General features: G+C 43.7%; 1 protein-coding gene across 2 annotated transcripts; it reads left to right on the top strand.

Annotated features, from left to right (window-relative positions):
* Positions 1 to 143: 143 nt before the first annotated feature.
* On the top strand, positions 144 to 14,525 carry LOC104013539 (nucleolar RNA helicase 2). 2 transcript variants are annotated; one of them, XM_087766987.1, is made up of 15 exons: positions 144 to 533; positions 709 to 1,005; positions 2,500 to 2,575; positions 3,593 to 3,771; positions 4,899 to 5,016; positions 5,697 to 5,882; positions 7,294 to 7,439; positions 7,703 to 7,852; positions 9,147 to 9,308; positions 9,933 to 10,052; positions 10,538 to 10,611; positions 11,731 to 11,890; positions 12,723 to 12,857; positions 13,710 to 13,754; positions 14,265 to 14,525. In XM_087766987.1, exons 1-15 carry the CDS (start codon positions 171 to 173, stop codon positions 14,457 to 14,459), a joined length of 2,406 nt encoding a protein of 801 aa, XP_087623113.1. In that variant the 5' UTR covers positions 144 to 170; the 3' UTR covers positions 14,460 to 14,525. The 2 variants fall into 2 exon arrangements, with proteins under 2 accessions (XP_087623113.1, XP_087623114.1); XM_087766988.1 differs by having other exon boundaries at positions 145 to 533; positions 712 to 1,005.
* Positions 14,526 to 14,965: the final 440 nt, after the last annotated feature.

Genomic DNA, 14,965 nt, shown 5'->3' with positions numbered 1-14,965 from the left:
TACGCGCGTTATTACGTGGGGTAAGCGTCGCTTTGCAGCTGTGGATGCGTGGGACGCAGCAGCCCGGTTACTGGATTTTGAAGCGCGGCGGGGGAAGCCGGCGGAAGGGACCGGCCGGGCGGCGGCGGCGGAAGGGGCGGGCCGGGCCGGGCCGGCGGCGCAGCGGCTGCATGGGCGGCGTGTGGGGCCGTGCGGCGCGGCTCGGCTTCCACGCGGCCCGGGCGGCGGCCCCGGTCAGCGATCGGCGGCGGCTGTGCTGGCTGCCCGGCGCCGGTACGGGCCCGCTGCTGCTGCTGGCGGCGGCGCTGCCCCGCGGCCCGGTCCGCCCGCCGGCCGCGCCTCACTTCCTGCGCGCCGGGGCGGGGCGCGGGTCCTGGGGCCGCCGCTGCGAGACGGGCAGCAGCGCTGCCGCGCACCTCTGCGGGGAGCAGCCGGCCGCCATGCCCGCCGCCGGCCCCGCCGCCAGCCCCGCCGAGCCGCAGGCGCCGGCGGGCGACGAGTCCCTCCGCCGCGGCCGCCGGAGGAAGGTCAAGGTGGGAGCGGGCGCGGGAGCGGGCGGCCGCCCGCCACGTGCTGCCGCGGGGGCGGCCATTTTGTACGGCCCGTCACCGGCCCCGGGGTTCAGGCGTTAAAGCCGAATTACAGCGCGTTGTCGGAGGGAGCGGGCGAGGGAGGCGGTTCCTCCGTGTAATGCCTGCTTTCCCTCAGCAGGAGGAGACCCAGGAGAAGAAGCTGAAGCGGCGGGAGAAGCTGAAGCGGCGCGGTAAAGCGGAGGGCGAGCAGGCCCAGCCTGAGGAGAGCGGGCTGGGCGACGGTGACCTTGAGCCTCCCCTGCCCAAGAAGACAAAAAAAGTCAAGGAGAAGAGCAGCGGTCTGGCAGGAGAGCGCAATGGCTCCGAGCATACGGTGAAACGTTCCTCCGCTGTGAGCACCGACGTGACGTCCCCGGCAGCCCAGAGCGCATTCAGCGACGTGGCAGCTGGAGAGCAGGACAGCGACACGGAGGTAGTAACGCTCTGCCAGCAAGCCTTTATCTTGCCTAATTAAAGTCCTACTGGTAATGATCGGGCTTAATAGCACGTTCTGGGTGCTGCGCAGAGATTTGAGGTGTGAGGGCTGTGGGAGCGTTAGGCTGCTGTCATAGGCAGCTGCTGTCATAGGCAGCGTTTGCCACTGTTCCCCTGAGATTTACAGCTCCTGGGGATCTGGAAGCGCCCGGTACCATGGCCGTTTCTGCCCAAGCTCAGGGAAGCGCAGCAGTACATGCACCAACACGTGGCAGCCATCTCTCATTCTTGTTTTTTCCCCTTCGTGGTAAATGCCAAGCCGTTTGGAGAAGCTTATCCTGCAACGGAGGAGGCTGGCTAGCAGGAAGCAGTTGCCATGTGCTAGCTCATCTTCGTGTGGCAACTTGTTTTGTGTCCTGCAGTACAAGGGTTTCTCTCTGCTGCAGAGGCAATCACCATCCCAGCAATGTGCATCGTTCCGTGCTGTGACAGCGCTTTCTCTCCCGGCAGGCCCTTCGAAGAACTATTTGGCAAGATGTCCTGTAGGGGAAGGTCATGATTATCCTCATTAATTCCCGCTTCTGGAGATCTTCCTGTTCAGATTTCACCCACGCATGTGAGAGGGCCCCGCAGCTTGCCTTCCCCTGTGTAGGGCCTTCTGTGGGTAGTTTTCTCTCTCGGCTTTAAGGTGGGAATGTGGATCAAGAGAGCGCTTTTTGTACATTGGGTGTAATGATGTGATCTCTTAGATCTTTGAAGTAGGAGCTAAATAGTGAGTTTTAAGTAAGCATCTAACGGTGTGCAAAGTTAAGGAGCTGTTTGTGTGGCATACTGAGTAGGTGTGATTTAGAGGGAAATTCCTGCCTCACACAGTGACTTGTGACACCAAATAGTTTTGCTGTGAAAAAGTTTTCTAATGATTTCAGTGGACTCCAGTTAAGATTTTTAACAAGTAGTTTCCCTTTACTGACTTGCCAAGCATATGCGCACGATGTGGTATGATCACACGGAAGGGGCAGTTGTTCCCTTTCATTTGCCATGGGTCTTAATAGGTAGCGCGGCTATATCTGAACTAGGGATGAGGTAGTAGTAGTTGTGGTTTTGTAGAAGTTGTTGCAGGTAACAAAGGCAGAAAGACCTTTGGCAAGAAGTCTTTACTCAAAACTGATGTAAAACCAGGATTCGCTTGTAGGAATTCTGCCACACTAACTGGTGTAGCCTGTGTCAGTGTGTCTTGTCTTCTAATACAGGGTGGCTGGATTCAAATTTCCCACTTTACACTGTGATGATATTTTTGTTTGTGAAGTACCTATGTCGCAAGGGTTTTCTTTCTCTTTAAACAGAAAGGCGGTAGCTGGTAAAACTGCAACGATAAAGTAAATGCACAGCTTTTCTTGTGTGCCTATGTAGGGTACATTATTTGCTCATCTCCTAGGGGTAATAAGTTGGGGTTTTTTTGTTTGTTTTTTTTTTTTTCCTTTTATCCTGTTAGGAGCTGACAGAAGAAGCAAAAGAAGGCGCCTTCTCCAATTTTCCTCTCTCCCAAAACACCGTCAACCTTCTCAAAGGTTAGTTAATGTGGCAAAAGAAATTGCTGTAAATGTTTGTCCAGAATTGCACTCTGTTACCCATGCAAGCAGAGACAGAACCCAAGGGTAAATTGTCCTAAATCATCTTACATTTATTGTGGAGTAAGAACATGCACATGAGTGGTCGCTGTAGATTCAGAGAATCTACTGTTGTTAGTAGGAACAGAGTTTCTGGTTTGTTCCATTTCAAGTTCTGTTTAGGCGAGTTTATTCTTCCATGGTGTGGTTATTCCTACATATACATTCTAGAGACAGTGTTTTTTTTCTCATCAGCATCATTTTACTTACTCTGTGTCTTTATTTTAATTCTGGTACCTGCTGTGTACAATATCACTTCTTGAATAAGCATAATGGTGTTTCCTATATGATGACTATTTGTCTCCTGTGAACAGCTTGTCTCCGATTATTCTCATACTCCCAGGCATTTTCATATTTCTTCTAGATTGGTTTTACTGTGGAAGTAACCACCGTGGAGTTCTTGTTCTCTGTGTTGGGAAACTGTGCGATTCTTCTTTCCCAGACAAAATTCTCCTGGTTGGTTTACATTTGCCTTGCTCAGAAGTTTCTCTTGGATGGATTGTTTCATTTCCACTGTGCAAAATCTCTATCAAGTTTTAGAATATCTTAGAATAAACACCCTCACCTCTTCCCCTGCCCTCAAAAGCAAGCTACCACAAAATCTTGGGTTGTATCAGAAAAAACATTTTTTTTTTTCTTCTTTCCTTCCAGTTATCTTATGCCAAACATCATAAAGAAGGCTTTATTTTGTTGTGAATACTCAGGTGTGTGTTTAAGGGGGAATAGTTTTTGATCTAGAGTAGGAGAGAAAACACTGAAATGTGTATTTCTTCTAACTTGCACCTTCTGTTGTGTACAGGATTTGACATGATGTGTCCTACATATTCGGGCTAGTTACATATGAGGACTTTTGATTGTTTGTTCAGCTTGCAGTAGAATCAGCACCTTTCAATGAAACCTCTTTGGATTATTTTACAGCTCGAGGTGTAAAATACCTGTTCCCTGTGCAAGTGAAGACTTTTCAGCCCATATATGACGGCAAAGACGTAATTGCTCAAGCTCGAACAGGAACGGGGAAAACCTTTTCTTTTGCTCTTCCGCTGACTGAAAAACTTCAGAGTGTCTTGCAAGATGGAAGAAGAGGCCGTTCACCAAAAGTAAGTTACCACTTAAGGGTTAACACCAAAACCTTAGAATATGATAGTTTTCAAAAGTGATTTTGTAATTGCTTTGGGGACTTTTTTGGGACTTCTTTCTCCTTTATTGGTGTTGGTAATACTGAACGCTTTCCTCAGATCAGGAGCTACAATGTGACAGAGGTTTTGCAGCATCACAGTGATAACACATTTCAATTTTAGGGTTCCTTGTGACCTTATTTGGGAGACTGCTATCCTCAGGAAGTTAGCGTGTGGCTTTGGGCTTGAATCCCCTGCCTCTTCTCAGGTAGTGGTTGAGTCAGCTGGACTTGTTTCTGTTCACTGAGGTTGTTTCTCACTAGAAATTCCATGGTGATAACTAAAGGCTTTTGGGTTTTTATTTTTCCTTCATGTCTGGAGACTCAACTTAATGGATGCAAGTGATGTTTACATTTCGACTTAAGCGTGAGTTGGAATTGGTAACCAGATACCTGTGATCAGATATCATATTCCCACGCAAATGAAGCATATATATTTATCATGAGGCTGAAAAACTGTTATAGTCTGCACATTTGTTGCCTACTTCATCCTTCTATTTTATTAACTTTAAAAGTGACGTAAGTTTTAAAATCTTATTGTCTGAAAGATTTCTAGAGAAGAATTCAGCTCTTTATTTTATCGTTTGGTTCTTAAAATGGAGGGTGGAAGGATAGATACTGGAGGAAGGCAGCTAGGTGGAGAAGGAGGATATATGGCTACGGTCTGTCATGCTATGTATCTTTTAAGATCTTAGTGCTCCAAATTGTTTAGTGACTGTTCCTGTTCTTTAATGCTGAACTGCACCGTTGTTGTCCTTGGTAATGTTACTGAAGTGTCTATTTTATCTGGCATTAGCTTAAGAAAAAAAATATCGCTGTTCTATATCTCGGTTATCTTGTAATGCTTTGCCTTGTTTCCTCTTGCTGGCTCTGAGGCTGTGATGTGCAGGCTCCAGGTGGCAGGAAATATTCCTGGGATGGTGTGGGCACCTCTGGAACAAGTGTAGAATAAGAATGGGTGTACAAGCTGTTTGACATGACGTAAACCCTTTTCTCCTAGCACCCTCTCCCAAGCACAGCTGCATTTTTGTCTCTTTTCACTCCCTCCAGGTTCTGGTTCTTGTTCCAACCAGGGAACTGGCCACTCAGGTCGCCAAAGACTTCAAGAATCTCACCAGGAAACTGTCAGTGGCTTGTTTTTATGGAGGAACTCCATATAAAGCACAGCGTAAGTAAACGCTAAGGAATTACAACTGGATTGCAGTTGACTTTCTCTAAATGCATTCCATGAATAAAACTGGCTTTTTTCCCCCCTCGGAGTTTCACTTCAGTCGGGAACCATGATATTGCTTTCAAAGGAAGCATACAGCCTGGGTTGAATTATTTTAGTTCCAATAAATCTTTATTTAAAAGAATGGTTGTAGGTCTGCAAAGTGACTGGTCCTTTTAGTTTCTTCTTTATTGTGTGTTTGTGTGGTTTTTGTGTGCACATATACTGGGACTAGATGACTGTCCAAGGAAAAGAGACAGACAGAGCCACACACACATACACGGTTTTCTCTCTCCAGAGGTAGCTGTGAAAAAGAATTTAGCTGAAAAACTGAAGTGTGTTTCTGTGATAAAGCTCTGGAGGTTTCTAATGCCAGCTCGTTGCTGCTTAGAAATTGGCATCTCTTACTGTAACTTTGCTTGTGGTTTAGCTGGTATTCCTGACAGAGCAACTTGGACCACTGTTAAGTTTACTTGTTTGTTACTCGGGCTGGATGTATTGCTTTATTCAGAGATGAAAGTGAAAGGCAGTAGTGTTTTGGTTCTAAAATTAGAAGTGTTGCTGTGTACTGGTAGCTTTTTATGTTGTTGTCTCTTAGCGTTCTGACACTCTCCTTGTTTTTCTGTTTTGTCTTCCAGTTGATCTCCTTAAAAGTGGCATTGATATTCTAGTGGGAACTCCTGGACGGATCAAAGATCACATTCAGAATAGCAAGCTGGAACTTTCCGGTGTGAAGCATGTTGTTTTGGATGAAGTTGACCACATGTTAGACATGGGCTTTGCTGAACAAGTGGAAGAAATCTTAGGATTTGCTTATAAAAAAGGTAAATTATGACATCAGGAAAGGAATAGAGGACAATCCAGAACACACAATTATACTACTTTGAAAACTGCTGGTGCACCCTCAACTTGAATCCTTTGTGTGATGCCAATATTGGACCTCAGAGAAAAGGGCAAGGTAGAGTTGGAAAAGGTTCAAAGCAAGGTGACAGATGGCTGAAGGGCTGGAATGGCATCTCTGGGAGGGGGGAAAAAAAAAGGCAAAAAGGCAACAAACGCAACCCAACTCCCTAAGCCCTAGTGTTCTTCATCCTGAGAGAGGTGACTGAGCATTGGGTTAGGGTTGTGATGTGTCTATACACTTGTCATCACACGAAGTTGACAAATAGGGAATATTTGCTCTTTTCTGATGTAATGAGCATTCAGCGAAGCCACTAGAGAGCAGGTACAGAGGAGCAGGAGGAGGTTATTTTAATAGTGTGAAATTCCTTGCCACATTGTACTAATGCCAAAAGTTTTGAAAAGTGACTTGAATTACTGGAAGTAGAAATATCAAGGATTACTAAAAGCAAAGATATCACTTCTGGCTCTGGAAGCCACAAAGAGCTGGTTGCTGGCAGTATTTCTTCACATCTTTGTTAACTGCACTTGGCTACTGTTGGAGAGAGTATATGAGCTTCATGGATCTTAGGTTTAACCCTCTACAGCCACTGTCATTTTTACTTGACTGTTAACATTCTCCCCATTACTGCAGAGTTGGTCTTTGTCCTGACAGCTAAAAAGTACAGATAATCTTCTAAAAAAGGAAATCTATATAGGTTTTGGAAGAGTTGTCATAATTATTCAGTCTTGAAAGTTTTCTTCGTAGCTGGAAAATAGGGAATTATTAGGGAAGTAGGGAATAATAGTGTTCTTTTGCAACCTGTGTTTCTTTCTATCTGATCCTATGGAGCTATGAAGGTAGGTTAAACTTTGTCAAGATACTGTTTGTTCAACTGTTTGTACCTGGGGTAATCTATCTTGTTATATAATTCTCCCCACCCCGGTCTGCAGTGTCCTTTTTAGCCTGCCTTTTTCCTTTGCACATAGCCGTACTGTTCACAGCTAGTTAGTATTGGAATATCGGGCAAGGAGGAATTGGGACGAGTTCTTTCAGGTATGCGGGAGGACTTCAGGCATGGTCTAAACCATTTTTAGCAGATGATCTGGAAACGTGTCTTGCATTTCTTCTCAGGCAGGGTGAAAGATTCAGTTTGGTCCAGTTAAAATTACTGTAATTTTGCCTTTGGTGTCTAAAGGGTATTAAAAACATTTTCATTGCTTCTAAGTTTTCTTCTTCTAGCTGACTTACTGCACATATAAACCTCTGAATTTGAGAGCAACTCTATTGGTTTTTTATCAGTTCTCAAGTTTGAGTCTGTTGTGATGAATGAAATCTGTGGCCTTTCCTTCCAGGTTCTGAAAACAACCCCCAGACACTGCTGTTTTCTGCAACTTGCCCACGATGGGTGTATGATGTAGCAAAAAAATACATGAAAGATGAATATGAACAGATTGACCTGATTGGAAAGAAAACTCAAAGGACTGCCACGACTGTGGAAGTGAGTGATTCTGCTGCAGAGCAGTGCAGGTCCTGAGAGCGTGTGGCCTGGATGAGATGAGTTTTGCATTGACTTTACAAATGCGGGTGTGGAAGGACTTTTCACGTGATTGACACACATTTTTTTTTTAAGCAAAACTTTCATAAAGGGGCAGTGGTTTGCAAGCTTAAAAAAAAAATATATATATTTTTATGTTCATTTTGTCTGTCCTGTGCGTGGCTTAGATTTAACATAGATGCTTGTCATGTTTCTTTCCCGAACAGCACTTGGCTATACAGTGTCGCTCATCTCAGAGAGCAGGAGTTCTTGGGGACATCATTCAAGTTTACAGTGGCAGCCACGGGCGGACCATTGTCTTTTGTGAGACCAAAAAGGAAGCAAATGAACTGGCTATGAATGCTTCGCTCAAACAGGTACTGGGGTCTGAACGGAGAGCAGCAGTTACAGACATTCAGGGGTTGAATGCCCTAAAATAAATATGAGGTTGCAACTGTGTGGATGAAGTTGTTTCTGTGGGTGGTTTTAAGACTTATGAGAGCTGTTTCTAAAAGTAGAGCTCTGCAATTAAAATACCCTCTTGGCTGTGATTATGAATTTATTCCTTTGGCTTTAAAATCATGCAGGGACAGATCAATGGAAAATATGCAGCTTATGCTGAATAACCAGGAGACAGTAATAATGGTAATAAAGAGGAGCTAGTAGAGTACACATATTCCATCTCGTCTTAGTGTGCTCTTTGGATTCCCATCTCTTAATGGCTTTTACTCTTCAAACAGTCAGTATTCAGGAAAATCCAACTAATATGCTAGAACAGAATGTCCTGTTGTCCTTGGAAGGTCATTTAATAGTTTGTTCAGACCTCAGGTGGTATATTGAGCAGGTTTACTATGCTTGCTTGAATTAGCACCCTTTTTTTTGAGAGTGGGGAAGGGTGCTGGATTTTTTTCAGAGGCAATCCTATTTGATACTAAATACTAATTTATGGTGAAAGAGCAGCAGTGGGAATACATGGTTTGCCCAGTATTTGATAAATATCATATACCATCCACGTTAAAACCCTGCAGCAACAATTTTTGTCTGTTGGCCCTACTTCTTTCACAGTAAATCCAAGACTTTGTCCTTTTGTCAGTATGTGATGCGTTTTTTCTCTTATGCTAGTAAGTTCTGCTTTAGCATGTTACCCGTTTGAATTCTGAGCTTGTGACTCTCCTCTCTCTCCTTGTCAAACACTGGGTCTGTCCCTTGTCCCATTAAAAGTGGAGGTCATTCAGATCACCTGTAGGATTTGGGAATGCCCTGAAAACCTCACTTCAGCTTCTGTGTGTTTTGGGATGGCTTCCCAGGGAAGGGAGCAAAGTCTCCTGCTAGCTCTTGACAAGCACTGCTTAAGTAAAGTTGCTTCCATTTGTTCCAGTGGAAGTGAAAGCTGAAGTAGGCCCTTGTTGGCATGGCGGACTGTAAATTGTACAGTCTGCTGTTGATATGTTGCAAATAATAATGTTACGGTAAAACTACTGCTTCTGAGTATTATTGTCCCAGAGAAGGATCAAACCACAAAATAGGATGCTTTATATTTTTTTGGTGTCAGCTGTGTAATCATTTTCTGTTGCTCTGCACAATGTTTTGGGTTTTGTAATTAAATGTCTTTAGATACTGCAGCCTAGACTCCACTGTTAAATGACATCCTAATGGTTTGTTTCACTGCAGGATGCTCAGTCATTGCATGGTGACATTCCACAGAAGCAGAGAGAAGTTACCTTAAAAGGCTTTAGAAGTGGTGTGTTTGAAGTTCTGATTGCAACAAACGTAGCTGCCCGTGGTTTGGATATTCCTGAGGTTGACCTTGTTATACAGTGTTCACCACCAAAAGTAAGTCGTTAGGGGAAACTAAAATTGTAATTTATTTTTTTGTGGCAGAACAGTGGATTATTCCTTTGTTTCACCAGAATTATGTTCTGATTCACAAATGAAGTGGATTTTTTGTAAATGCAGGCCTAGAATTTCCTAGTTGAGCTTTTATGTTTTGAGCTTTGATTAAAGTAGAAGTGATGGTTTTCAGTTACTCTGGAAAGTTGTAAGATAGCTTGTGACATTGTTGTTTTAGCATTTCTGAATCCCTTCTGAATGTTGTTGAGTTTCGTAACAATTCTAAAATACTCCTGCTGCCCTTTTCTTCTTTGGAAATTCCAGTGGAGCGTTTTATTTAAAAAACAAAAACAAACAAAAAACCAAACTAAACCAAAAACCAACAAAGAAACCCCCCAAACTTATGTCAATAGTGGTTGTTAAACCTGAGGCAGCATACCTTGGGCAGGGTAGTGTACACAAACCTGAGTGGTTTGTGTGTAGTTACAAGTTTGGGTATAGAGACATAACGTATCACTCCTTAGGCTTCTGAATTAGAATCTAGCTTGGATCTTCTGTCTTACAATGTATAAATGTCAACAGTTCAAATGACATAAGGTTTTCTCATGTTAATCTGAATTTCTGAAGGATGTTGATTCCTACATCCATCGTTCTGGACGTACGGGTCGAGCTGGCCGGACCGGGATCTGCATTTGTTTATTTCAGAGAAGAGAAGAAGATCTTCTGAAACAAGTTGAGCACAAAGCGGTGAGTTGTACCTCAGACCTCTGCTTAATGAAATTATTCAGCTCCTAAGAAGACTCTGCCACTCTTAGATTTTGTAACCATGGGCTGCTTATGAGTCCAGTATGGCACTCACGTCCCATAGACTGGTAGGCCTAAAATGTTGATATGGGGTGTTTGTAAATGCTTTTGTATCAGCCTGTTCTAATGTCTCATGAGCTTTCCCATGTTGGCAGTACTCTGCTGATGTCCGCAGGCAGACTGTGGCAGGAATGCCTGAAGGAGACCATGCCTTGCATTACAATCTGCATGTAAACCTGGTGTAAAGTAGCTCCAGATAATAAAGGCGGGAACTTATAAGCTTTATTCTAGCTTTAGAAATAACTTTAAGTAAAGACTGTGTTGATGCTCTAAACAGTAACTAGAGGCCTCAATAATGTGACTTAGGTAGGGTTGAGTTGTAGAGTGCTGAAAATACCTTTAACTGTAATTTGTTTTCTTGATTTTAGGGGATTACATTTAAGCGCGTAGGTGTTCCCTCTGCTACAGATGTAATTAAAGCTTCAAGTAGTGATGCCAAAAAGTAAGTTTATTTGCCTGTTCTTAAAAGATGTCTAGAGATGTTACCAACAACAATGCTGTTAATGCAAAGCTTTCAAGGATCAAACCTCTATGTGAGCATGTCTTTTGCCTATGTTGTAGAAGTCAGCTGCTTTGAATGTAGATGCTGACTTGTTTTCATAAGATGATATCAATAAACCTCTGTGTGCTTGAACATAGACCTTTTCATAGGAGATAATGTTCTCTAAGTTCTTGCAAAAATTAACCTTTGTTTATATCATCAGAAATCAATACTGGAACAGGGAGTTACTGTCATGAGGGGAAAGTGATTTTCTCTGCTCAGATGATACAGTAGCAGTGTGTAAAGAGCAATACTTAGTATAATGAGGAGTTACTCTGCAGTAGTGAGGGTGTTCTAGCCCTGTCCTGTGTTTCTTTGTATCGTTTTATTCTCAAGTGCTTTGTTTTTTATTCCATGCAGCTCTGCTTACAGTTGCTGCCCCATTGGTGGAAAGTGCATTGACAGAGATTATTATAATTAGCAAGGATTCGACCAGCGTAAAGGAGGTCATGGGCATGTGTTGGGTTCGCAGCGTACTGAAAAATGGTGGGAGGTGCTGGTGTACCAAAAATAGCATTAGAGAAATAGCTGTTCTCAGTTTCCCAGCTTGTTTTCATTGCCTCTCCCAGAAATAACCAATTTAATCAGCTTGCACTGAGAGCAAGAAGTGCCTTGCCCCAGCCCAGCAGTGGCATTGTGGTGGTTTGCGTCTCTTCGTTGTGAAGTAAAAGCAAGGGCTTCTTGGCAACACTTTCTTGTGGATTCTTGGGTATGGCCTGAAGAATGCTGATATTTTAGCACCTTCTCTTGATGTTTAGCAATGCTCTCAAACATACCACATTGTACATCCTCAGTTTTTAACACATCTTTCAGGAGGCTTGGGTTAATGAACAGAGAAGGTGGGTATTCAACATTCTGAAGGTGTAGAGTAAAATGAGTGGTAGTGAAGCATGAGCATGATAGCCAAGGCTTTTAGAGATAATTTGTTAATCTTGAAAGCTGTCTGAAGTCTATCTCAAACATGTCTGCACTTTACACTGGCTTTTGCTGATCTTTTGAACTTCTGTTGTCACCATGTAGGTTGTTGGAGGCCGTTCCTCCTTCTGCAGTAGACTACTTCAGAAAATCTGCTCAAGAGCTCATAGACGAAAAAGGGGCAGTCGACGCCCTGGCTGCAGCTCTAGCCCATATTTCTGGGGCATCTTACGTACAGCAGCGCTCCTTACTCAACTCAACTGCGGTAAATAACGTTATACCTGTGTTAACAAGAATGGATAAATTAATTGCTTGCATCCAGTCCAAGTGTGGCATCTTCTCAGGCTCTTTTCAGTAGGGTTTCTGAAGAGCTGTTATTCCCAGCTTCTGGTTTGGTGCTTGTTCCTTAACTGAAATCAGCTCGTACTGGCACTCTGCAGGAAACCAGAGAAACTCGAAATCAGTTAGTAAATTTTCTTGTAAGGAGAGTTAAAAGAATTTCTCCAGAGATCTAAGTGACAGAAGACTTTGATGCTCTAAGAGAGTTTAACTAATGAAATTTTACAAGCTAATAGTTTGGTTCGTGCTATTGTAGTTTTCCCTTCCCGGGAAGCTTTTACATTTCTTTAATATTTCAAGTAAGTCTAGCACGTGGTTACCTGATTTCAAAGAGTTCTCGACAGAAGAAAAGTACAGCCCTTTCTTTTTCTGATGCATTTAGGGAGAACTTGGCCCAGTTCGTTGTGTGGTAACATTGTTTTCGAAATAGCATGTGACTGGACCGTGTCAGTTTGGGGTTTTTTTACCCCTTGTCTAGCGGTAACTTTCTGTATATATTGAATAAATGTGTCTCTACTTCTGGCTAAAATACAGAAATGCTATTGGCCTTTATATCAATGGGGAATCCTAGGTTAGATGGAAGCCTTCAACTTCTTAGGAGGCTTTTAGTTGCTTCACTTTTGGGAAGCTGATTTCTTAGGATTAAATACTACATTACAGTAAGAACTTATTGCATAGATCATTAGTTAGTGAGTTACAGTGAGTTAGTCCAACCAAGTTTAGTCCTGTAAATGTTTTTCTGTATTTGTTTCCTGAAGGGCTTTGTGACCATGGTGTTAAAGTGTTCAATAGAAATGCGTACGATGAGCTACGCCTGGCGAGGACTAAAAGAACAGCTTGGTGAGGAAGTAGATGCCAAAGTATCTGCAATGCGTTTCCTCAAGGGGAAGACGGTAAGATGGCCCAGCCTTGGGAAGGAGGGGGGATGTGTGCGTACACATATGGCCAGTTTTTGCAGTGATTGAGGCAGGAGTTCTGAAGTACCAGTCTACAAATGTTGATAGCTCACTCTAGCCCTACTCGGTCTCATTTCTCAGAAAATGGTAACCTATCATGAGGCCCCCTGTGACTGCTGTCTATGTATACACTATAACAAAATGAAAAACAAAAAAAAACCCCTTACAGCTAGTTGAGTATTTTAAAAGACAATTATTTGAATGGAGACATTGCTTCTAAATGATAATGCAGGAATTCTCTCCTAAAAAAAAAAAAAGGCATCAGAAATATGTATATAGTGGGAGTGATTGTTGTGACCTTTATTCTTTCATTGCAAACTTGTGCTAACGCTATATACCACTGTATTGAAAAGACAGCTGTAGAGCAGGGCAGTGACTGACTGCCTGACCTGACGGGTACAGTATTCACCTGACTGTCAGCCTGGCTCTTGACACTTGTCTCCTGTGCACGTGTGTCCTCAGAGAGCTTGTGGTGCCAGATGTCGCCTGTCTTACTTTCAGACAGGCATCAGCCTGTTGATTGCAGGCAATGCTACTGTCAGCACAGAGCATTTGAATCTGCATTTCGTTTTGAGCTTTTGTGTTTTAAATGTTTTTTTTCTTCAGCTTATAAAAAGTTTCCCCCAAAAGATCATGCTTTCTACCATTTCTGGTTTCTACAGTTAGCGTGTATGAGCAGTTGCAGGTGTTGCCTGTCTGGAGTTGTGTGTCTCTGTTCTTGGATATATCTTTGGAAAGCAAATGCCTCTTTCTTTTCATTTTTTTTTTTTTTTTTGTTCCCTGTTATAGGGGGTGTGCTTTGATATCCCTGTTGGCGAACTGAGTAACATACAGGTATGTTTTTGTAGCCAGAATTGGCTTTGAAACCTGGTGATTTGGAATTTGGTGATTGCCATATATAGGATTAAACAGAGGGTTCTTTGGGAGGATAAGGTTTGTGTTTTAATAAGGACGTTGCATAGACAACACAGTCATTAGAAAGAGCACAGCACAGTCATTAGAAAATACCCTGTCATGCCTCTTTCTCATTTCAGTTCTCATTATATTACCTGATTTTATTAAACAAAATCCTGTGTTCTTTGGCTACTCTGGGTTTTGACCTCTCCCGTGTATTTGAGAGTTAACCGGTTTTCTGTTGACTTCGCTCCCTCTTGTCCCTTTGCGGTCGTTTATCCTTTGTGACAGGACTGTGAGTTGTCTGCCAAGAGGGATCTGCCGACCTCTTTTGGCAAGGGTGGGATTTGTCTGGAAATGCCTTTGCATTCAGTGTTGCTTTTAATGATATAGGGTACTTTGGACACACCTGCAGGCACATAAAGTCCCGTTACATTGGTCTTGTTTCAGGAACAGTGGAAGGACACCAGGCGCTGGCAGCTGTCGGTGGCAGAGGAATTGCCTGAGCTGGAAGAGTACCCCCAGGAGGCAGGACGAGGGTTCTCCAGGTTCGGAAACGGGAGGCAAGGTGACGGTGGCTTCAAGAGGAACAGCTGGTTTAAGAATGGAAACCGGGGACATGATTTTAACAGGTCACTTGATTAACCTCTGGTATAGATATGGGACTGAGCTGATTTTTATCAAAAAGTAAAAAAAGCCTGTTAGACATTCCTCTCTGTCTTTATTCCTTGATAAAGCAGCCTGTCTTTGAGGATGGCTAAAAATCACGTTTCCTGAAATGGCTGGGTTTTTTGGAAGATTTTTCTTTTTGGCCAGCAAACCCGCTGCTGCCTTTTTCCTGCCGTAAACACCATACGTGTCTCAAGGGTGAGCATTTCACCAGAAACTTGGCGCTGTGGGAGATCAATGCCCTTCCGAACATGTAGTCACTGCACCCTGCCTGTTCAGCAGCCCTCGCGTAAAAAAAAATCTGGTTCTAAAAAAATTTTTTTCCAGAAAAATTGGAGATCAAGCCCCTCCGCACCCTTCCTCGAGAGCCTCCCACGGGCGCAGGGGCTCTGGTGGCCGCGGGGATGCTCCCGCTTGCCAGTCGCCGTCTGCCGATTCCGCACGCTTGGCGCCGTTCGCCCTCAACCCCCGTCACGGAGGCT

Source organism: Nipponia nippon, unplaced genomic scaffold, assembly GCF_047370975.1.
Source record: "Nipponia nippon isolate SJK-2023a ecotype South Korea unplaced genomic scaffold, ASM4737097v1 scaffold_3, whole genome shotgun sequence".
NCBI classification, from domain to species: Eukaryota; Metazoa; Chordata; class Aves; order Pelecaniformes; family Threskiornithidae; genus Nipponia; species Nipponia nippon.
The sequence above is the reverse complement of the archived record's forward strand: the minus strand, read 5'-3'. Positions and strand labels throughout refer to the sequence as shown.

Excerpts from the sequence above, each read along its gene's own strand:
- LOC104013539 (XM_087766987.1), top strand. The coding sequence starts at position 171 with ATGGGCGGCGTGTGGGGCCGTGCGGCGCGGCTCGGCTTCCACGCGGCC. Across the intron at positions 9,309-9,932 it reads TACAGTGTTCACCACCAAAA|GATGTTGATTCCTACATCCA; the intron begins GTAAGTCGTTAG and ends GAATTTCTGAAG. Across the intron at positions 12,858-13,709 it reads GTTTCCTCAAGGGGAAGACG|GGGGTGTGCTTTGATATCCC; the intron begins GTAAGATGGCCC and ends TCCCTGTTATAG.